General features: G+C 35.7%; 4 protein-coding genes and 1 pseudogene across 5 annotated transcripts; all 5 read right to left on the bottom strand.

Annotated features, from left to right (window-relative positions):
* Positions 1–312: 312 nt before the first annotated feature.
* LOC111007448 (cinnamoyl-CoA reductase-like SNL6) lies at positions 313–2,124 on the bottom strand. Of its 2 annotated transcripts, none has more exons than XM_088124761.1 (6): positions 1,800–2,124; positions 1,551–1,708; positions 1,219–1,464; positions 940–1,093; positions 653–845; positions 313–537 (listed from the first exon to the last, which is right to left on the bottom strand). In XM_088124761.1, the coding sequence occupies exons 1-6, from the start codon at positions 1,915–1,917 to the stop codon at positions 453–455; spliced, it is 954 nt and encodes a 317-aa protein (XP_087980887.1). In that variant the 5' UTR covers positions 1,918–2,124; the 3' UTR covers positions 313–452. The 2 variants fall into 2 exon arrangements, with proteins under 2 accessions (XP_087980887.1, XP_022135508.1); XM_022279816.2 differs by having other exon boundaries at positions 1,276–1,464; positions 1,800–2,110.
* Positions 2,125–4,038: 1,914 nt separating this feature from the next.
* Positions 4,039–11,916, bottom strand: LOC111007365 (HAD-superfamily hydrolase, subfamily IG, 5'-nucleotidase). The gene is made up of 13 exons (XM_022279713.2): positions 11,567–11,916; positions 11,289–11,486; positions 11,061–11,197; positions 10,828–10,977; positions 9,983–10,084; positions 8,770–8,934; positions 8,483–8,593; positions 6,540–6,637; positions 5,960–6,083; positions 5,764–5,853; positions 5,481–5,525; positions 5,024–5,344; positions 4,039–4,596 (listed from the first exon to the last, which is right to left on the bottom strand). Exons 1-13 carry the CDS (start codon positions 11,700–11,702, stop codon positions 4,567–4,569), a joined length of 1,707 nt encoding a protein of 568 aa, XP_022135405.1. The 5' UTR covers positions 11,703–11,916; the 3' UTR covers positions 4,039–4,566.
* Positions 11,917–12,358: 442 nt separating this feature from the next.
* LOC148210568 (UDP-glucuronate 4-epimerase 1 pseudogene) lies at positions 12,359–14,382 on the bottom strand (annotated as a pseudogene).
* Positions 14,383–18,792: 4,410 nt separating this feature from the next.
* On the bottom strand, positions 18,793–19,394 carry LOC111007303 (uncharacterized). Its single transcript, XM_022279616.2, has one exon. It carries the CDS (start codon positions 19,350–19,352, stop codon positions 18,963–18,965), a length of 390 nt encoding a protein of 129 aa, XP_022135308.1. The 5' UTR covers positions 19,353–19,394; the 3' UTR covers positions 18,793–18,962.
* A 1,672-nt stretch (positions 19,395–21,066) lies between these two features.
* On the bottom strand, positions 21,067–21,818 carry LOC111007265 (uncharacterized). Its single transcript, XM_022279565.2, has one exon. The coding sequence runs from the start codon at positions 21,726–21,728 to the stop codon at positions 21,273–21,275; it is 456 nt and encodes a 151-aa protein (XP_022135257.1). The 5' UTR covers positions 21,729–21,818; the 3' UTR covers positions 21,067–21,272.
* Positions 21,819–22,264: the final 446 nt, after the last annotated feature.

Below are 22,264 nucleotides of genomic sequence, written 5' to 3'. Positions count from 1 at the left end.
GGGGGGGGGGGCAACGCAACACATGTTTTCCGGATCTTCCTAACACTATGAAAACACAATTATTTAATATATATAAATTACAACTGAACTAGCATCGCTTTAGCGTTTTGAACTATAATTTTATCATTTTTATAATACTGTAGACTCCAAATTTAAGTCTACACAAATAATCTATGATATAAAAAAAAATTCTTTTCGGATATCATGTCATTTGATATTATATGTTTCACGATAAAAATAAGTTATATATTTTTTATTTACAAAAAAGAGAGACAAAAAAGTTACGGATCATTTCCTGAACCTCTTTCCATGTAAATGAAAATACAAGATTTCACTATTTAATTATTAGATTACAAATACAGTACGCTCTACACAGTAGTTTTTCTTTGCTCTAAAAGTAAAAATTAAAAAGAAAAAAAATGACAAAATAACAGAAGTTTTACATCAATTAATTAATAAGCAGTGGCTTCCACCAGTTTGTGCAGTCTCCTGGTTCTGAGTCTCTCAGCAAAAGCTTCCCTTCCTTGGCATTCGTATCTGCGGGTTCAATGACAATGCATGAAAAAAAGACTAAATTTTGCATTTTTAAAATACGAAAACTTCTCCAATACTATAGATTATATATTATCAACTGCGTGTAGGACTGATTTACCTTGACGGAAGAGATATCAATGGCCTCAATGTATTGGCAAGTTTTAGAGTTTCTTCCTCAGAGTTCACTATCTGATCAAAGCAAAAATATCGACCACACGTGGAGGAATCTTCCATTGCGCGGATATGAACATCCACTAGAAACTTCACATCAACCACTGCCAGAACTCCATTTTCATACATCTGGGCAGCTCCTGTTATCTCAAAATTAAACTTTTAGCAAACACACAAGGGGAACTCCCACAGATGAGGATTGTTTGAGGAATTTTCTTCTAGTACAGTTTCTACCTTTGAGATATGAGATTGTTGATACAGAATTTTCTTCAGCAACAGCGGGACCTAGAACCAGTCCAGCATTAATGGAGACCATCTTCAGCATACGGTCCATTGCTAGAGCCCAGGCAGCTTGTTCAGATAGTGTTTTAGCCAGAGGATACCACAACTGGATAAAGAAAATGCTCAATATGCAATTAGGATTGATGGGGTAAATCAATCATCAGGCTTTGTTCAAGAACATAGCCCAATTTTAAGACAATCCCACTAAGAAATCTAAAATTACTAACTCACGAAAAAAGATATATGAAGTTTTGATTGAAATTCCCAAGCAAAGCAAAGCAAAGCAACCTTCATTTTCCTGCAAAATTCTTGGTCACTCCAGCATCTTTCATCCACATCTTTCTCGGAAAGGATATTCTCCCTCCACACAGCAGCAGTCAAGGAGGAGGTGAAGACAATCTTATTTAAGGTTTCTGTCTGAGCACATGCCTCCACAACATTTATAGTCCCTCTCACCTCCAAATCCACCATTTTTTCCTGCACAAAACATAAAAAGAACAATAACCCACAAATTCTGGAGAGCTTTAAGCATCAATCGGCCTTGTTTTTCTTTGTGGACTTACATCATACACCTGGGGTGTGTCCATACAGCAGAACAAACCGGAGCACCCCTTTAAGGCTACAAGAATGCTCTGGTAATCCATGATATCCACGGGAAAAACCACCAGCCCATTCTCCAGTTTACCCATCTCTCTGATTGTCTTCTCGATCTCTGATTTTCCTGCAAAAGATTAATTAATTAAACCCACAAGTTTCATGTAGGAACAGAGAAAGGGGAAGAATTGGAAAAGAGAAAACAGAGGATGGCTTGCCACTGTTCTGGACGGCTGCATGAACTGGGTATCCTCTGTTTAGCAATTCTTTGGTGACCCAAAAGCCCACGTAAGTGGAAGCGTCGAGAACACAAAGAGTTGGCTTTTGAGGATCCATTTGTTGTTTACTCGTCTGTGTGTTGCGGGTTTGGGGATGATTTTTATAGAGATGGAGAAAGGTGGGGCAGGGAGAGGTTTGGTGAACTATTTTCTGCTGAACCTGAAAAAAGAAATATTATATTTACTGCTGAACTCTGTGTTCTCCGGCCATTCGCATTAGATAATGGTGAAAAATCGGAGAAATGCAATTTGTCAATTTCTGAGACATGCTTTGAAGGGGGAAGTCTGGTACGCCCGAATGCGAATAGGAATCAATCTCAATAATGTTTTATGGTGGAAAATGGGCAAGGCTAAGGATGATACTTTCCAAACTTTAATTTGGATTTTTAATTTTATTTCTCAAATAACTTTTACAAATATTAGAGATTTTTTCAAATGCAATTAATCTTTCTTAGTAAGGTAGAAATTTAATTTGCCGAGCTTAACGCTAATTGACATATCGAAATGTCATGCAAAATTTATGACAAAAATTTTAATAAATTAATTAATATTATTTTAGATTAATTTAGTTGGTAACTAATAGTTTATAAATATATTGCTAAATACTCTTCATTCTCAAATTTGCTACCAAACAAATATATGGTAAACAAACAATACTACTTTGTTTTGCTTATATTAACTCAAATATTAGAGATTTAAATCTTCATTCTTACCTCATGAATTTTTGTTAAAGTGACAATCACAGTATGACTACCCTATAATGAAGAAATTCATTTATCATTATTAGATAGGTAATTTCTTTATCACGCATTTATCCGTTGTTTGGGCTGAAAAGAAAAAAGATGTTTATTTACTTTATCATCTGAATTTGATATTTTTATAAAGTGTTGTATTGACTTGAAAATTACTCATCGTGATAGTTGGAATTCATTACTCCTTTGTTCATTGAATGGGGCGAATAGGCAAAGGCGTTCTTATGGAAAGAAGTAAAATAAGGTTGAGATTTGCCATACACTTTTATTGCAGAATCACACGTGTGAGAGATGGTGTGTGCATGAAACCTAACTGGTATTGGTATTGGACCAGTGGACCCTGGTTTTGGCATTTTTTTAGGGTAAATAAATACAAGATTGTGACCACAAGAACGTTAGACACAAAAGCGTTAGACTTCGAGTTTGATCCACCCAACAGAGGTTTTCTAGCTAAATCTTAATTGTAAAATACAATTTAACTAATTAGGAAAAAGAAAACTCAAATTCGAGAGAAATAAATTATTGGAAGTAGATGCCACAATATGACTACTAATTAAGAGGTATATTTTATTAATTAGATGTGCTAATCGACTTCTTGTTTTGTTTTCATTAATCAAACTTAAAGATAAAGTGAAGGTTAATTAATTGAATGTAGCCATATATGGGCTATCCATTCCAAACCTCGAAGTACACGAACGTGACAGATACACCCGTCGAGATTTTTCACATGATAGTAAAGCACGTATCATACAAATCTTTTTGTCTTAGAAAAAAAAAACCAAACTATCAGAAAAAATGCAATTCACAAGAAAACGAGAGAAAATATCCATAGCACTTTAAAAGCTAGGTTTAAGGCGTTGTTCCATTGGAAATTAATTGGAATCAAATTAATCAAAATGAAAATGTTATTCCTTTCCTGTTCACCATAACTTCTCTAGAATCACAATCAGAATTCCCATGAGATATATTATTGTACTAATTTTTCATTACAATAATAATAATTTTAATTTAATTTATTCCTATATTATTGATAGTAAATAATTTTTATCTAGCAATTTTTTTAATAGTAATGAATAATGAATAATTAAATAAAATGACACTAACTAAAATACCTTTTTATTAGGATAACCATCATTTAACATAAAATATTATTCAATTTCATTATCCTAATATTTAATAATAACAAATTATATTTTTGATATTAATAATTAAATATAAATTTATAAATTTTTTTAATAAAATCACATTAACTAATAAAAGGTGTATAAGTTTTTATTAGAAGAAAAAATATTAGTAGTATAAATGAAAAAGAAATTATAAAAATTTAAAACAATTAATAAGTATTATATAAATGTATGAGACCCACAAAACAAGAAATCGGAACGAAATTGATGAGGATGTAGGACAGTAATATTGATAAAGACGTAGAAGAGTAATGAGATTACACTTTTTTTTAAGAGAATGAAATTACCAAGTTTGAGGTGGGTCCCAACATTTGATTCCATTGCTACAATTTGATAAACATCATCATAGTTACAGAGAATGAAAAAATTGATTCCCATTTCCTCATGCCTAAAAGAAAAGAAAAGGCAGGCAAAACTTGATGAGTTACTTTTAATTTTTTATTATGTACCTTCTATCATTAGACTTTAAACTTTGGATTTTGCCCATTGAATCTGAAATGAACGAGCAAGACTAGTAGTTACAGTTATTGATTAATGATAAGAGAACCCAAAGAATGGAAAATCCGTCAAGAATCAAATGATTGTACTGAGCACTTACTTCCTCCTTTCACCTTGATATATCAATCGTCCATGGTGGGTGGCCTGAAAGCGCCAATGAAATAATGAAATGAACATGGTGCAGTACTATGCATCCACTGTGGTTAATCACACTGTGTCTAACTATGGAAAAACTTCTTTATTGCGCACGTCCTTAGGTACTCTAACCACCAGCTATTGGTTTCTGAAAAGACCTGATGGGACCTGAATGAAGGCAATTATGTAAAGTTGAAATTCGAAACCCAATTTTGGTTTCAATCAAAAATTGAAATGAACTTGACTATCTCTCCAATACTCAAGAATATAGATATTAATGCAGAACAATATATATAGAGTCGCAATGAATTTAGATGGTACAAGCACAAAAGAAACTGAAATTCAGGAGTTCTATTTCTTATGAGGTCCTTAGTCCATATCAGAGATCCCCATATCTCATTGGTTACTGCTGCCAAGCTGGTGATTTTATTATAGTTTGAAGTGACTGCTTGTGAGAAGAAGCTATGTTACGAGTATATTTGAGCCTCTCTATCTCTATTCATATTGTTAGGCTAATTCCCATTTTCCGACGACATTATAATTCGTGGACTGAAAAGTGAAAAGGATGCACACTTCAAAGAAAGGCTTTGGTTACCTTCACATGATGTGGCATGATCTTGATATCGAAGGGTACGTGAAGCCATGCCTCTGGTGGATAGAATAAAAAATTTTCTGCCTTACTAGTATAAACATCTGCATATTGATGGATGTGATAGGCGAAGGCAGATTCTTGACCAGTATCCGTGAGAAAAGTTGCACCAAATGATCTATTAAACATTTTCTTCATTGTATCTCGAGCTTTCTCCCTCTCCACGCTCAGTTCTTTCAACAGAGATTTATATACATCACTTCTCCGGCCACAACCTACAATAGCATGCAATTTACCCAGAAGTTCTTGGACTATATGGAATTTTGCCTGCCATATGAAAAGAAGAAAGTATTAAAGGGTTTTAAACGTGAACGACAAAAAGTTAGAATGATCAAAACGTCAATGACGTCAATTTTTGGTTGGGATAACAATGTAATTGAAGTGCCTCAATTGCAGAATATACCTGTTCAAAACGGTAGGAATCCTCATTTTGTATACGTATTTCATTCTGCAATACAAACACAAAATCAGACAAAGGTGAGATATTAAACGGATCTCAATAATAACTTATGGTTGGCTGAAAACAAAATGTATAGACAACCAAGTTCAGTAAGATAACTGGTGGTATATGGGCAGTAAATAGGAGTTGATCATAGAGAAATAGAAGAAAAGTTCATTCGGTACCATCCCATAATACTTAATAAAAGCTATCAAACAAGTTACAAAAGAATGATAAAAAGGCATACTTCCAGTTCATAAATGATTGCAGCAGTGCGCCAACCAGCTTTTGAAGGGCCTCTCAGATCGCTGAAAAGGTGATCCCCAAAGTATATCACCTGATCGAAAGTAACAAATACAGGATGCTCAGTCCGACTACAGCATGTGAGAGCAATATCATCTAGATAACAACAAAAGAACACTGTTATTGCTTCATCAAATTACCTCGGGACCATTCCACTTGGTAATCTGAAGGAAAGACTTCAGGCAACCATGGTAATAAATTTTATTTGGAAGGAATGCATCCACCTTTGTAAAAGTCAAAGTGTCCTTTTCTGTGTCATAACAACTAATATTGATATTTTAGAGAACAAGTAGGAAGACAAAAGTCAGTTTCATGTCTACCATTTCTCCCTGGAAATATAGGAAGGTAAAACTTGTATGCAATAGACTGAAGGAAATATAATAATAGATTATTGGCAGTTATCACAGGGAGGAAGTTCAATAATATCTCGGCATTACAATCATAATAGCAATAATCTTGAAGTATTTTCTCCTCGTTTGCCTTTGGATGGATGAGTAGTTGCACTTATGGAAGATTAAATTTGACAAATTTCAATCTTAAGTTTACTCCCATCAATAATGTGCAATCAAGACAGAAACATGGTAGGTAATTATTCATTCAGTCGTGAAGACGTTTAACATTCATGATATTATAGATTGGTTATAGAAATGAAATGTGATTCTGACTGTCACTTTACATGTTCAGAAGCTTCGTAACAATTACTAGATCAACTGTACTAACCGAAAAGGATGCTCGGATGTGTAAAATTCTGGCTTATTGGCCTTAGCTATCACAACATCAAAGATTTCTCTCCAAGAGTCCTTGTAACCCATAGAATCCTGAAAACAAACCAAAATTTTAAGCTGAAGATGACTATTACAATATTACATCAATTAGTTGTGTATAAAATTTGTGTTACAATCTTGAAAATTGGACCAAATTTGAGTCACTTTAAGATACAAGAACCAAAATGGACATTTTGAAATAACAAGGAACTAAAATGAACAAAAGTTGAAAGTACAAATACCAAAATGAACATTTTAAAAGTATAAGGACCAAAGTGAACCAAAGTAAAAAATACAGAAAGCAAAATAATATTTGAACCTAAAAATTGTTAATATTATTTTGAAACATACACATTTCAATAAAATAGGAAACAATATTTACAAATGTATCCCTCCCCCAAAGACCCATAAAAAATTTGTTAATTACAAAAGGATTAAAGTTGGACACTGATTTATCTAGACTGATCCGATTAAAAGCAGATTCAACCTCCCAAGCCCTATTCGTAGACACCAATTAAAAGCAATAATCTAGACCCATAAAGGCGTTATCCTCTCAAACCCTCTTTGGAGATCAATTAAAATCAATAATCTAGACTCCATTTAAATCAATTTAATAAATTATCTAGACTAATTTAGAAGTCTCCTCCCAACCCCTATTTATCCTTAAAAACTCTCCTTTACCTAAATCCTACCTAACAGAAATTTCCAAAGACTTGCCTTCACCAAATTCAACCATTAAATTTTTCCTATGAGTGTATTTCAACTCATCAATTGGTCCAAACTTCCTGGCACCCTTGAATCAAAGACCCAACACATACTGAACAATTAAAATATGAGTGAGGAATATCACAATTTTGCCAAATGGAACAAGCCTCATCGATTGGATAAGGTTAATTTTGAGAGAGAACTAAAGCTCTCAAATGCTTAGTAACCCTTTGTAATTTTCCTCTTTCAATATTTCTAATGTTAACAACATATTTCTCTAATTTCCCTTCCAATTTCGGGTCCCTATCATATAGTTTAGGCTGTTTGGAAGTGGAAAGCCCCTACAAAAGCTGAACTTTTCTGCTGGACTTGGTGTTGGAGAGACTTATTCAGCTGATACCCAGCAACATTCCTACTCCTGTCCCCTCAACGGTGTCCCTTTATATAGAGGTGAGGTGATGCAGAAAATGGTAATTATTATTTCTTTCACTGTTCTTACAGCAGCAAAATCTGGAAGAGCTTTCGACATTTTGGGGCTGGGTTGGTGCTTTCCTAAACACCCGCATTAGTGCTTTAAGTAGCTCTTCTTTGTGGCGCCCTTTTTAAAAGATAGAGCTAAAGTTCTTTTGGTCCAGAGCTATGAACGCTATTCTTAGCAAATGTTGGTTAAAAAATAACGATAGAATCACTCAAGATAGTTTGAAAGAGTGAGATGCACTTTGGGAGGAAATTCAAATTCTTAGCTGTCATTGGTGTACTCTTCTAATCCCTTTGTAATAAGAATATTTTTTAATTAATACCAATTGAAACAAAATATTGTAAGCTCCCTTGGTGAAGTGGTGTTCTTTTTGTAACATTTCACTCATAAATAAAGATCTATTTCCTGTTAAAAAGAAAACGAAACAAAAATCTCCAATCAGCTTGTTTTTCTGACTCGCCATTCAGTTCCTCTCTTTCTCCCATATTCTCCCATTATCCTTCTCTCTGATTTCTCAATTCTACATCTCTCCCGTGTCAAACATAATTTTTAAATAGTAATAAATAAGACATTCGTTGCAGTGGATCATCCCTTATAGACTTCAGTGTAGCAATTCAGTCATGGAAAATGTGGTCGTTTATTTACATCTACATCTATTTGTTTAAGTACAAAGTAAGTTCTATATCTTCTTGTATGATACTCTTAAATTAGTTTACCTCCAACATAAAACGCATTCCACCATCCACAAAGTAATATGGGGAGTTGGTCAGCAAAAAAAGTTTCTTCCCCTTCTCCTTCAGCATCGTGAGAAATTGTAATAGTCTCCCCTGTAACATTCAGCCACAAAACTTGAGAAAAAATAACTCTTAGAAACAAGATTTGCGTGTAATAAAAACAGATGCTTGAAAATATTATCAATTCAACTAGAAGCAGTCAATGTTGATTGAGGATTCAAAACTTAAGAATGGGAATAACAACTAGATTCAAAATCAATCAGACTAACATTGTTTACTAGGTAGGCATGTGGATCGGATATTATTTCTCTATGGGCCAGGCCACTTCGGTGAACATACTGAATTGCACGGTTCACATCTTGGTAGATGTAGCAAGCATCAAATTCCAGTTTAGCATCAACAAAATGTTGCACAACATCCGCAATAAGGCATGCCTATTAATCACAAGGAAAAGAATTATATAAAATATGGCTAGACAGGAAACAAAATAAATCTTGCCTAAAAAAGATAATAAGCTAAGCAAGACGACAAATTTATGTAAAATCAGCAAGCAAGATATGTAAGATTTTTATTGAAAAAAAAACACTCTTCTGCAAGAGTAGATCAATTATAGAGCAAACGAAAATAAATGATCCTTGAAAAAATATCATAGTGTGTATCGGAGAAAATATCATAGTGCGTATCGGAGAAATAACTATTCAAGCCAATCAAAGGAACAAAAAGGAATAATGTAAGAACACGCAATAGAAAGCAACAAATTAAATATCACCTTAGCTTTGGAGGATTTATACCATCCACTAACTTTGGTGATAAGTTTTATAAGAAATAGTCAGAGAGAGAATTTACTCTCGAGGATGCAATCTTCAGCACTTCCAGAACTTAAATGTTTAGCAAATAAACTATATCTGGCCATTCAAGACAATTTATGTTATAGTTTATACGCAATCAGTAATACTTTAGAGTTTCAACCATGTAGAGTTATTTAAAATTCTGTAATTTTCGCATACTAAAGAACTTTATGTAGACAAGTAGGGAAAGTGCAGTATGGAGTCCATTTCCTCTCGTGAAAATGATTCCCTAAGCCTAATAGGTCCAACTCCCATGAATTCGAGGTTGGAATCAGAACTCTAAGAATATGGGTTAGCATAGAAACATGAAGGGGACGCCCAACTTTTCTCCTACTAACAATGTCCCAGGGAGGCTAAAATAGTAAATATTTCATTCAATTCTCAGAAGGTCTATGTAAGTGGTTAAGAAGCCTCCTGGTGAAACAACTAAAACCAAAGTGTGATAGACTCTTTCCTACATCACACCGAGAGATATTATTCATGGTCTTGACATGGTGTGCCAAAAAGCCTACCCTGCTGTCATCAATCATTACATTTTTCTTTTTGATTTCTCCACAAGTATGTTTCTTATTTGTTCGGTTCATGAACGATATCAAGAACAACTTGGCGGGGATGTTAAGGAGAGTTGCCTGACCTCACTGAAGCAAAAGAAATCCATCAGTCCAACAAGCCCACGAGCTTGGTCGCGTCCAATATGTCGTGTGCCGTATATCTCTTTGATTTCTGTCTGGCTTAGCTGCATTGTATAATGGAAAAATAAATCCATCAATCCAACAAGCCCACGAGCTTGGTCGTGCCCAGTAAAAAGAAGTAAAAATCTTGATCTACGAGACAATTTTCAATGAAAGAAGTAAAAAGATATATTAACATATGAAGAAGTGGATTATTGCCAAAATCATTTTATTATAAATTGGACCAGAAATCACTTAAATGGATGGAATGGGAATGGTTCAACTCAAATCATACAGATATAATTGGGAATGGTTCAAACTTAAATCAGCCATTTGAGACTTCAAACTATTAACTCATGTGTTTCTTTTGACACTTGCTCCTAGGTGGTAATGTTTTTTATGACTTATTCTTCCTTTTACTCTGTACTTATCATTCCATTCTTGTAGAATGATTCTTGTTACAGTTTTTTCCTCTGTTAGCAATATAAATGCTCATATAATAGATAATATAATCCACTAATGAAATCTTCTCCCTTAAAATCATTATCATTTAAATATTCTAGTTCTCTCCTACGTACAAACCCTGTCCACTAACAAATCGTCTTCAGATGAAGTTATGCAACTGTTTACTAACAGCTAAGATTGCCACTCGTAATATGCATCTGGCTTTATTTTCCCCTGTAGGATTTAAAGATATGCCTAAAAAATCTAGCACGATCAATAGTATCCATAAGGTATAAATAACGAATTGCATTTAGAAGGGTCAACAACTTAGAAATGTAAACATATCAGCAGTATCACAACTTACCTTACGACGACCAAAGTAGCACCCATCAGGCTCAATAGAACCAAAAAAGTCCAACTTCAAGAGGCAACCTTTGAGTTTATCATAGTAAAGGCCTCTAATCGGAAAAGTGGGATCGTACTTGAACTCCATGCAAGATTCAGGATATCTGAGCTGAAAGAACCGAATAAATCATAAGCAATGAGAAACCCTGCTTTTGCATGATAGATAAAAAATGCGATTATACACAGCCTAACCTCATTAACCAAATGTTCTTTGGCAAGATCGTAAATCAAGCTCTGTAAATTGGCCGAGTAATGCGCGAGAGTGTAATCATAGTCAAAACCATACACCTGAATGTTGTCCAAGCTAAGATTCTTATTCACGTAGATGCCTAGTGAATAGTGACAATAAGAAAGAAATCAGACATCATGAGGATTAAAATTTTCAAATATTCAGAAGCATCGAGAAAAATAAGAAAAAACCTTCCGGATTCAACTTCGGCATTGCCTTGAGCGCCTCTGGAATCTTGAGGAAGCTAAGTTTAGCAGCGTCAAATTCCCGCCGGATCTCTCGAACTTCCTTGTAATCACATTCCGCATCAGCTTCAGGAATCTCGAATTTCAAGATTTTTTGTTGGGGATGTGAAAGTGCGCTGTGGCTTCTAAAACCTCTCATAAACCCTAAAGGAAAAATCACTCAATAACGAAACAGAAATCGGTCTATCTCGACTACATTTCAAGAAAGTAGTTAAAGATTTTACAGTTGGGTGAGGCGGACGACAATCGAAAGAAAGAGGACATATCTTGAAGATGTACAGAACCTGAGTTCGTCATGTGCAACTGCGACAATGTGTTGATGGAGAAGCGAAGTGTACGAATCTTTCGAACAGAGGCCATAGCGTAACTTGTTCGCAATTGGTTTAGAGATGGAACGCTTGCATAAGAAATCCAAAGATGATCTGTTTCCGTTTCTTCACCCGACTGCACTTGTGGGGGAAATTTTCTTGCGCCAGGAATATAGGTGGGCTAAGAAGGTTAGAGAAAACTGGGGAAAATGGTCCGTGAAACGCGTACCGCCAATAGCCGCCAATTTGAACTATCACAACAGCGGCGTTTGTAACCGATCTCCCAATAGTATTTTTATATGACACATAAATATAATTATCTAAATCACTATTTATCTCAATTTATTAGATATATATGATTTTTTTTTTTTGATTTCTAGATACAGGAAAACTCGAACCTGGATTTTGGATGTTGACATCCAAGTCTCTTGTCACTGTATCAACACCCGAAGGTGCGATATGAATGGTATTAAATTTTAAACAAATGGCATAAATTTTATATTAAACATGATAGGGTAATAGCTAAAACTGGAAGAAAACCTCTGAATAAAACATTTCAAAATATATATATATATATATACCCCATTCAAATAAATATGAATTTTAAGATAAATCATTTAAATCAGTTGATTATATGATTTGACTGCTTAATAATATTGAGTTGGAGAGAGTTCTTTTACAAATTCTAAATTATTATAAGTTTGGTACACAAGAAAAGCTGTCATTGTAATTATATGGTTTGAAAAGAATACAATTAATCAAGTCGCGGTCACGACAAAGTCACAGAGATGACTCTCTTTTTCCACCAGAGAGTGAAAACCTCAATGGCATTTGTAGCAAACTCGAAGTTTGCCAAATTTGGAACTTGCTTTTGTACAAAATGATTACGGATTGGATACAATAAATTAATACATCTCCCCCTTCACAGTTCTCTCCGATACGCCGTCGTTTCCGTGCTCAAGGAGGTAATAGAAAGAAAAGCCCTAACAAAACAATAAAAATATTTGTAGGGAACGGCGTCGCTTAATTTACATTAGCTTTCCCGTGATTGTAGCCGTAGTAAGATAAATACCATCGAACGAACTTCTTCAACCCGGTTTGCAAATCGGTCGTCGGTTTGTACCCGAATGCATTCCGGGCCGAGCTTATGTTCGCGTGCGTGAACGGAACGTCGCCGTTTCCGGGCATGTCCACAATGTTCTTCTTCGCCTTCGTTTTCAGATGTTCCTCCAGGATACTCACCAGAGTGGGCACCGTCACCGGCGAGGTATTTCCCAAGTTGAAGATCCGATAAGGAGCGGGTCCGGTTTTCTTCCCGCCGGATCCGGTGCTTTTTCCAGACGTGTCGAGCGAGCCCAAACACCCCTTCACAATGTCGTCGATGAAGGTGAAATCTCTGGCCAAATCCACCTCGTTCTTCCCCCGGTACACCGTAATGGGCTTCCCCTGAAGAATGTTGCGGGTGAAGGAGAAATAGGCCATGTCGGGTCTGCCCCACGGGCCGTAGACGGTGAAGAATCGCAACCCGGTGATGGAGAGGCCGTAGATGTGATTGTAAGTGTGGGTGATTTCCTCGCCGGCTTTTTTGGTGGCCGCGTAGAGACTGGCGGGTTGGTCGGTCCGGTCCAATTCGGAGAAAGGGACTTTGTCGTTGAGGCCGTAAACAGAGCTGGAAGAGGCCCAAACAACGGCCGGTTGAGGATTGGCGGATTTAGAAGCCTCGAGAAGCGTGACGAGGCCGGCGATATTGCTGTGAACATAAGAATTGGGATTCTCCATGGCGTACCTGACACCGGCTTGGGCCGCTAAATGCATCACGTGCGTGAAAGCGACAATGTCGAAAAGCTTATCCAGCAAACGGGCGTCGTTAATGTCACCCTCCACGACGAATACGCCGCGATTACCGACGAGCGATTTTCGCGCCTTCTTGAGGGAAGGGTCGTAGTAGTTGTTGAAATTGTCGAGTCCAACGACGCCGTCTCCGCGCCGCTTGAGCGCGAGGGAGACGTGGGTCCCGACGAAACCGGCAGCGCCGGTGACGAGCACGGACATGCCCCCGGGGCGGTGGATCTGGGCGGAGGTGCGGACTTGTTTCTCCCACTGGAGGCCGCCCCAGGAGGCGGACAGATACCGGGTACCGGAATCGACGAAGCTCTGGAAGCTGAGATAGGAGACGGTGAGAGCGATCAAAAAGAGGGCCCAGAAGAACATGGTGCTGGTGGAGGCGAAGAAGCGGTAGAATTGGCGGTTGATGCCATGGCCCCTGTGTTCGATCTTGAACTTGCCCGGGGTGGAGGGGAACACCTCCTCGTCCAACGACGGCATTTTTCAAACCAAAAGAAAAAAAAAGTAGTGTCAATTTGTGAAATTAGTAAAAGAGGAATTGGAACATGGGAATGCAGAGGGAGAGGGGAAAAGGGAAATAAAAGTAAATTGGTCCTCCTCCTGCTAATTGCTAATTAAGGGTTGGGTGAAGAAAGGCTATTTATAGGGTGGCTCAAGAGGCTGGAAGCGGAACATAATTGGGGAAGCTTCTAATAATGTGTTTAGAATTGAGAAATGATCCAGCCATTCAATTTCAAAGCAACGACATGGCCACCCAACACATGCTCATACCATTGCAAATTGCCTCCTAGTGTTTTCTTTGGACCAGCGCAACCCAGTCTCGTTGCACAACTATAATTTGTCCCTCCATTTCATTCTTGTTTTAGTTTAGTCTTTATTTGGACTAAATTTCACATGATCTTAAAATTTTTAATTTAGGTTTCAGCTTAGTTGGTAGATAATTCGTGAAATTTCATTAAATTTAAGCTTTTATAAATATGAGGACTAAATTCAAATTAAATTGAAAATTTTAAAATTATATATGGAATTAAAGGCAAGATTGGTAATTCAACAAAAGAAACTAAAAAATTGTTTTAAGTTATGTTAATAAATTGACAGGTTGAAATTTCAAAGAAGTATATTGCCGGTCTTGGACTGCAGGAAATGAGAGATTCTAGGAACTACCAAATGGATACGTCTATTTCTTTCTTGTTGTTTGTTTTTTTTTTTCTTTTCCTGAAAAGAAATGGATTCATCAATTAAAAATTACACAAACTTGATCATTCCGATCTCATAATACTAAAAATTTGATATGAGATTCTAGATGGTGATACAAATAAGAGGCAGTGACCACATCGCTTCGCTCCAAAGGGGAAACACTTATACTTGTATTGCAAAGTGTTAAATATATTATTCAAGATTTTATTTCGGGTTAAAAAAACTCATAATCCCTGCCGTTTGAGTTGGTTCAAATGAATAAAGATTCAGGCTCAAAACTTCATCTAAAACAAAACCCATCCGAATTTATATTTAATTATAAAACAATTTATTTTACGGAAATTATATAAAACCATACTAATGTTAATTTTGTTTTATTCAATAATTCTTCATGAACTACTTATTTTACCATGTTTTTTAAAAATAACTTTTAAAAGCTTTTTAGTGTACTTTTTCACCCTATAATTAAATATCCATTCAATAATATTGATTTAATGTTAGATAATATATAAATAAATATTTAAGATATTATATTTACATTTTTTTTATCATAAAATAATTAAATTTTATAAACAAGTAACTATGTTGGATTGAATTTATTATTTAATAGGGGTTGGTTGGGTTGAATAAATTTATAATCAAAATAATTAGATTACTCAACTTATAAAACACCCCTAATTTTATGAGGGTAAAATGCAGCCCCTCTGCAAGGTTTCGTAAAAGAAAAAGAAGTTAATGTGTGATCTATAAATTAGATTGTGGGGGGGGAGGGGAGGGTTTCATAATTAATGGCTAAGCATTGAATTCCTAAGTTCGCTCCATTATTAGAGGTCGGTGAAATTTTGTTTGATGAATTGGTGGTGTTTGTTTATCTGTGAGTGAGAGTTTTCCGTGTTGAGAATAATAACGAACAAATTCAATTAGAAATTTAGTGCATAACTTTCAAGTTTGAAGTTTGTGTCCGGATTCAATTGTTAAAAAGTATTTAATAAATTCATATATTTTTTGTGTCTCTAAATAGTAATACGACCATAAACTTTAAAAACATCTAAACTTTCAATTTTGTGTTTAATACATTTTTGATATATTAAAAAAATTAATTAATGAATATATTAAATATAAAATTGAATCTTGTATCTTATATAATCATAAATTTTAAATTTTGCATCATTTGTTAATTATAAAAAATTTTGAATGATCAATGACTGAATTGAATAAATGAAATCTGCTCCAGATCCAAATGAAAAGTTTAAAGATCTATTATACAATTATTAAAGTCTATTATATATATTTTTTAAGTTCCAAAGACTTCATATAAATCTGAAAGTGGATAGAATAAACTTATAATTTCACCTAAAAATTGTAAGAGGCGAAAATTAAGCTGGGCTGGGCTGGGCTGACCTCCTCATTGGCGGCCCAAACGGTGCAGTTAGGTCAAGGCCCAGCGACTTCCTTGAGAATTGAACCCAGCTGCGGGACTACTTTTTAGCGCACATTCCTACATTTTTTTTTTTAATTTTGGAAAAAAAAAGTAGTTATTTATTTATAAAGAAAGGAAGACAAATGTAAAGGGGAAAGCAATCTTGTCAGCTATGGAGTAGATAAATAAAAACTTAAGAACATGTGAACGCTGCTTAGTGGGGGCTGTGGAGTGGAGTCAAATGCACTCAAAGTTCACTGCTTTTAGTGGAGTGGGTGATGACGTGTCTCACCGAAGCATGCTAATTTAATCATGTCTTCTCTCTTTTTTCTTCCCCAACTTCTTCTGGTATGTGTATTATTTTGCGTCCAAAAGTATGGGAGATATAGATAGTCGTTTACAATAATTTTTTTAATTTCCTTAAAAGAGAAGAAATTAAGAATACAGAAATTATGAAATTTAATTTCATAAAAATTCTTTTAATAGTTGGTTGTTATGAATTATAAAATCGATGAAAGCTTTATAATTAAATCTAAAATGGATAGAAATGAGTTAACAAGACATAAGAATGATTTAAAAGTAAAATTTAAATGATGAATGTTGGATTGATGATATAGAATCAACTATACTGATGGTGAGTTTTGGAGAGGTCCACGGGTCTTCTAAATGCGTGAGTCATCGAATAAATGAGTCTGCAACAATGAAGTTCGACACCATTATGGTGTGCTGCCTAATGAACTTTGATGATCAAGTTAATAATAATAAGAATTTCACCAGAGGAAGTTTCACACTTATGTTTGTATTTGGTACTCAAAGACCCTGTTTATACAAAAGTGTATCCTAATTTTAGAAGAAAAAGAACCTAAACTTAACAAGAATGCGCAACAACTTCTATGGATAGATTTTCTTGTTTTCGTTATGACTTGATGTGTGGCTTCAACTTCCTTGCTGAAGTTACATTAACACCTTAAGAATTAGTGACAGATTTTTCACTTGGTGGTGGAGGAGGTCCTTTCCTTTCATAAGCGTTCATGACCAACCAAGAAGGACGATGGTTTGGACATAGAGTCGCTCCCCTACTGTACAGATTCTAACGGGCAGGGGATGACGTTCCTAACACATAGTGGAGGCATTGTCACTTGCCAGTCTATCCTCGTATGCAAGCCACTATCTCCAACTAGGTTATGGTGCGTCTCCTGCATTATTTTTGCAGGGAAGCATCTATATGAGTCCTTGGTGCATGTCTCCAACCGTCTATGGCCCTTCGTCCAACTATCTCCTCTGGTACTCGACACGTCACGTGTTTAAATAATTTATCCTCAACAAACTAAAAAGAGAAATATCTCGCCTAAAGCCGAATTACCATGAACCACCCTATTCAAGATTCATCCTTCCACATTAAAATGTTGTCACACATTTTTTTTCTTTTGAATACAACACGTGAATGTGGAGATTCGATTTCATTACTTTCTAGTCGGAGATATATGTCTTAACTAATTGAGTTATATTTAGATTGACAAATTTTTACCTATTAGCATGATGATCATTATTTTCTATAAATATATTAGTTGTATCTACCTATTTAATAAATATAAGAATAATATTTAGATACTAATATCTCGTACTAACCGCTAATATATTTTTGTTAAGGAATGCATATAAAAGGAGAGAACAGAGAGATTTTTTCTTAAATAACTAACGCTCTGATCAATTTTTAATAAATAGATAGGAAGATACCTGTCGACCGTCAAAAGCGAGTATAACTTAGCGGTAATTGATATATATCTCTAACCAAGAGGTTATGCGTTCGATTCCCCACCCTACATGTTGTAGTAAAATGCGTTCGATTCCCCACCCTACATGTTGTAGTAAAATATATATATATATATATATATATATATATATATACCTACCAACCAATTAATACTTAGATATTTTAAACATAATATAGATAATATGACTCTCTAGATATTAGAAAAGGAAATCTCTTTTTACAACTAATATGAAAAATAAAAATTAGAACTTTTGATTTGAAAGAAAGGAGTAAATGATTTAGCTATTGAGCAAGTATAGGTTAGGTTGCCATAAAAGTAATTCTCGTTCAAGGATACAATGATACTATGGTATTCTCTGCTTTGAGTATAACATTCATGTTTTGCTTTTGATTTCATCTAAAATGTCTGTATCAATGGAGATAAGAATTTCTCTACTTTGAGTATAACATTCATGTTTTGCTTTTGATTTCATCTAAAATGTCTGTATCAATGGAGATAAGAATGATTTATCCCTTAGAATGACGTAATAGCAAAGGCCTTTAGGCCTTGTGGTATCACCTATCATGAATTTTTGTGTTTAGCCTTACATTGGTCATAGTATTATTCAACCTAAGTAATGAGCTTCGAGATCACAACATAAACCAGTACTCAATGAAATTTAAAATCATATCGTCGAAATGTTAAAGAGGTCATGTGAACCACGGTATTGATTTCGAGAAATCAAAAGAAAAAAGCAGTGAATGATTCACTATACTATCATCTGAAGTAAATGTGATGTTTATAGAAGGTCATGGTCATTGATCATTGGTATACTTTATGATTATATATGTTTTATGTTTAGAATTTATTTTGGCTCGGGGAAATATAGTTTCCGAATGAATTACTTGTGATAAACTGGCAAAAAGTTGGAGAACTTTAGAAGGTAGAATTTATTACTGATATGCATACGTAGGCTTGGATTGATAAATTTGTGAAAACGAAAATACAATAATACATTGGAGAGAAGCTTCATCGACCATTATAGCTAGTAGTATTTTAGATATGAATTAATTAGCCATAATTTCATCAGATGTAATTATTTTGCATGGCCTTGTCCGCCTCCGGATCCGTAGCCGCCACCGTATCCAGCGCTTCCACCTCCGCGACCACCCGATCCTGCTCTAGACCCAGCATACGAGCCCGCTTCAGACCCGGAATCAGAACCCGACCCAGAAGAAGATGAAGATGAACTCGAACTCGAACTCGAACTGGAACTGGAACTTGAGCCAGAGCCAGAGCCAGCACCCGCGCCGGAACCACTGCCACCAAGTCCAATGCCTACTCCAGCCCCGATCCCAACCCCGATGCCACCCAGGTCAAGGCCCAGGTCTTTCCTTGCCACTCGGCTCTCGGACGCCACAACAAGAGAAATAACGAGCAGAGCAGCAAGAAGGGAGGATTTAAAAGTAGCAGTAGAGCCACCCATTATATTATATTTACGATTTTGTGCGTGTGTGTGAGGTTGAACGTTGTAAGTATTGAGAATTTATAGGCGCAGAAGGAGGAGGGGGAGGCGGTGGAAGTGACAAGTGGCATGCGCGTAAAGATTGCGGCATAGAGTAATGGAGTAACATGCGCGGCTGAGTACCACTACCTTTTTTCTTCACTATCTTTTGTGTTTTTGGATTATTCTCGCACAAGTTTGAACTCACAAATAATGTATTCGACCTAATGTAATGGGGTGGCTAGCTACTCGCATCCGCATCTTTGTTGGGTCGAAATTTCGAGAAGGCATGGGGAGTGACATTTGCATTTACAAAAGCAAATTAAAGCACTATTGTCAAGCGCCACAATCTGATCTTGAAAATATTTAGGCCACGTATCAGATTAAACTTTGTTATTATCATCTTTGAAAAATGGACCCTTCATTATTTTATGAAAGGGAAATTGTATTTGGTTCCTCGTGATCCATCTTTTCCTCATCATCATTAAATATTGAGAACTAATTAATTTCTATAAAAAGTCTCTTTTTTTGCATTTCTCTCTGAATTGTCATATATTTAATAGCGGTGAGAACAAGATTATTCCTTCTCAATTAAGAAGCCAAATATTTTCCTTGATTTAGGGTTTAGAGTAGGGTTATTGAGGTTCTAATCTTGATTTTGGTTGTATTATTGTAGGAAACTTTTTTCCTCCGTCCCTCGAGATAGTGGCCAATACTACTGTGCGCCTGGAAGTCTCGGTATCATGAGGGAGCTATATATGCTTACTTTATGAATGTATCGCCCATATAAATTTTAATATTCAAAACTAAGAAGATTTTAGTTTGCCACCACCATATTTTTTAAATGGTTACAATTATATTAAGAGATTAAAAATACCATAATTTATTAATTTAATTTTCCCCATATAATGAAAGTTTGGCATTTTTTATCATGGTATAGCAACTATCCTCAAATCCCCTGCCAACCTTACTATTTTCTCAATTATTCTATCATCCTTACTCTTTATAAAAATGAAACTTACATTAAAAGAAAACTTTTATAATGAAATTTTTTTCCCCAAAATTTGTTTTTTTGTTTTTTTATAACCTGAAATTGATACCTGTTTGGCTAATTTTTACCCGTAGAAACTATAATTGGGCACCCACGCCCATCCCAGAATGCAGGAGACTTAAAAACTTTTGGTATTAAGTTCACTCAATGATTTTAATACAAGACCTCATGATAGGTGATCCCCACGCGATACTCCCTTGACAAATTCATCGTGGATGTAAAAAATAATCCGAAGGAATTTTTTCAATCGGTAAATAGGTGTAAAATTACATATTCATTCTCATATTATTAAAATCACGTGTGAAAGAATAATATTTGTGACAAAATAGGCTATGAGATGGATACTAAGATGATTTTCAAGATAACTATAAGATTGCTCAGATGGATAATGATTAAGGATCCGTCTATATAAGCCAACATGAACATAGCTCAGCGAAAATTCACACATTTCTCTAATCAAGAGTTTATGAGTTCAAATCCTCTCACCTCTCGTACAAATTCGTGGATAGACTTTTATAAACATACGGAGAGATTCATTGTCTTTAAGTATTATCACAAGTATATTTCAAATTTAATCTGAGTTGGAAAAATATTAACCACCACTTGGGCGTTAGACGAAAACTTTAATCCAAATACGATGGAAGATATCATGAAGGCCAATGCAATATTAGGTAGTGAAAATACACACGCTTGTTTGTTTTACACTTATTTGAAGCTGCTTTAAACTTAAACTTAAACTAGAGACAATCATAAGCACGACGTACTCTAAAATCATAATAATCTAGCTTTAATTGTAGTCACCACCCATCTATGGTTTTTATTCAATATTGCATAATTCTTTTGTTTTACTTTTAATTGTTACCGCCTTCACCGCCGTAACCACGTCCCTCGCCATAGCCATGACCCTCACCATAACCTTCACCGTTTCCTCTACCGGAACCCTCGCCATAGCCCGACCCAGATCCCGATCCACCGTTCCTGTAATTTCTTCCCGAACCCGAACCCGACCCTGCACGTGACCCTGCGTAGGAACCAGCTTCCGAGCCTGCACCCGAGCCACCGTAGCTAGAGCTTGACGAGTGTGATGACGAGGATGAATACGAACCCGACCCGGACCCGGATCCAGACCCGGCTCCAGCACCCGAGCCACTGCCTCCGCCTATCCCCAACCCGATTCCTGCCCCGAGCCCAATTCCCAAGCCTCCAAGGTCAAGGCCCAGGTCCTTCCTCGCCACTCGTGCTTGTGATTCAATCGCACAGAAACAGACTACGAAACAAACAAAAGCAATTGCCCTGATGGAGGCCATTAAACTGCGGCAAAAGAAGTTCAAATCGCGAATCCGATATACGAGTTTAGGAGGAGGGGGTTCGTTTGTTGCACATATTTTGCAAGACTTGACAAGGTATTTATAGGAGTTTTTTGAATGCGAAGAAAACTCGAGAAAATTAAAAAAGTTGCAAAATTATTCCACATGGGTAATTCAAATGGAGACGTAGCTGAGTGAAAATCCTTGCTGTACCAATATTAGTGGCTGAACGCGGCCGAGGTTTCTTTATATATTGAAACATTACGGCTTATCTTTTCACAAATCCTTCCACACCTTTTTTTTTTTTTTTTTAGTATACAAATCCTTCCACTTGCAACCCACTAAATCAGTGTGGTGGACTAAATGTTAAACTATTTTGTAATCCTTCGTCCTTACCACTTTACAAGGGCTAAATTTTGTTTTCAATTTGAGATGATCTATTGGGAAAGAGAAAGCTATCACATTGTTTATTTTATATTTAATTTTAGGAACACATGCAAAATGTTGAATAAAGCAAAAAAATAAAAATAAAAATA

The sequence above is a fragment of the Momordica charantia genome, assembly GCF_013281855.1.
Source record: "Momordica charantia cultivar OHB3-1 chromosome 6 unlocalized genomic scaffold, Mcharantia_2.0 BLBB01000006.1, whole genome shotgun sequence".
Taxonomy (NCBI): Eukaryota; Viridiplantae; Streptophyta; class Magnoliopsida; order Cucurbitales; family Cucurbitaceae; genus Momordica; species Momordica charantia.
The sequence above is the reverse complement of the archived record's forward strand: the minus strand, read 5'-3'. Positions and strand labels throughout refer to the sequence as shown.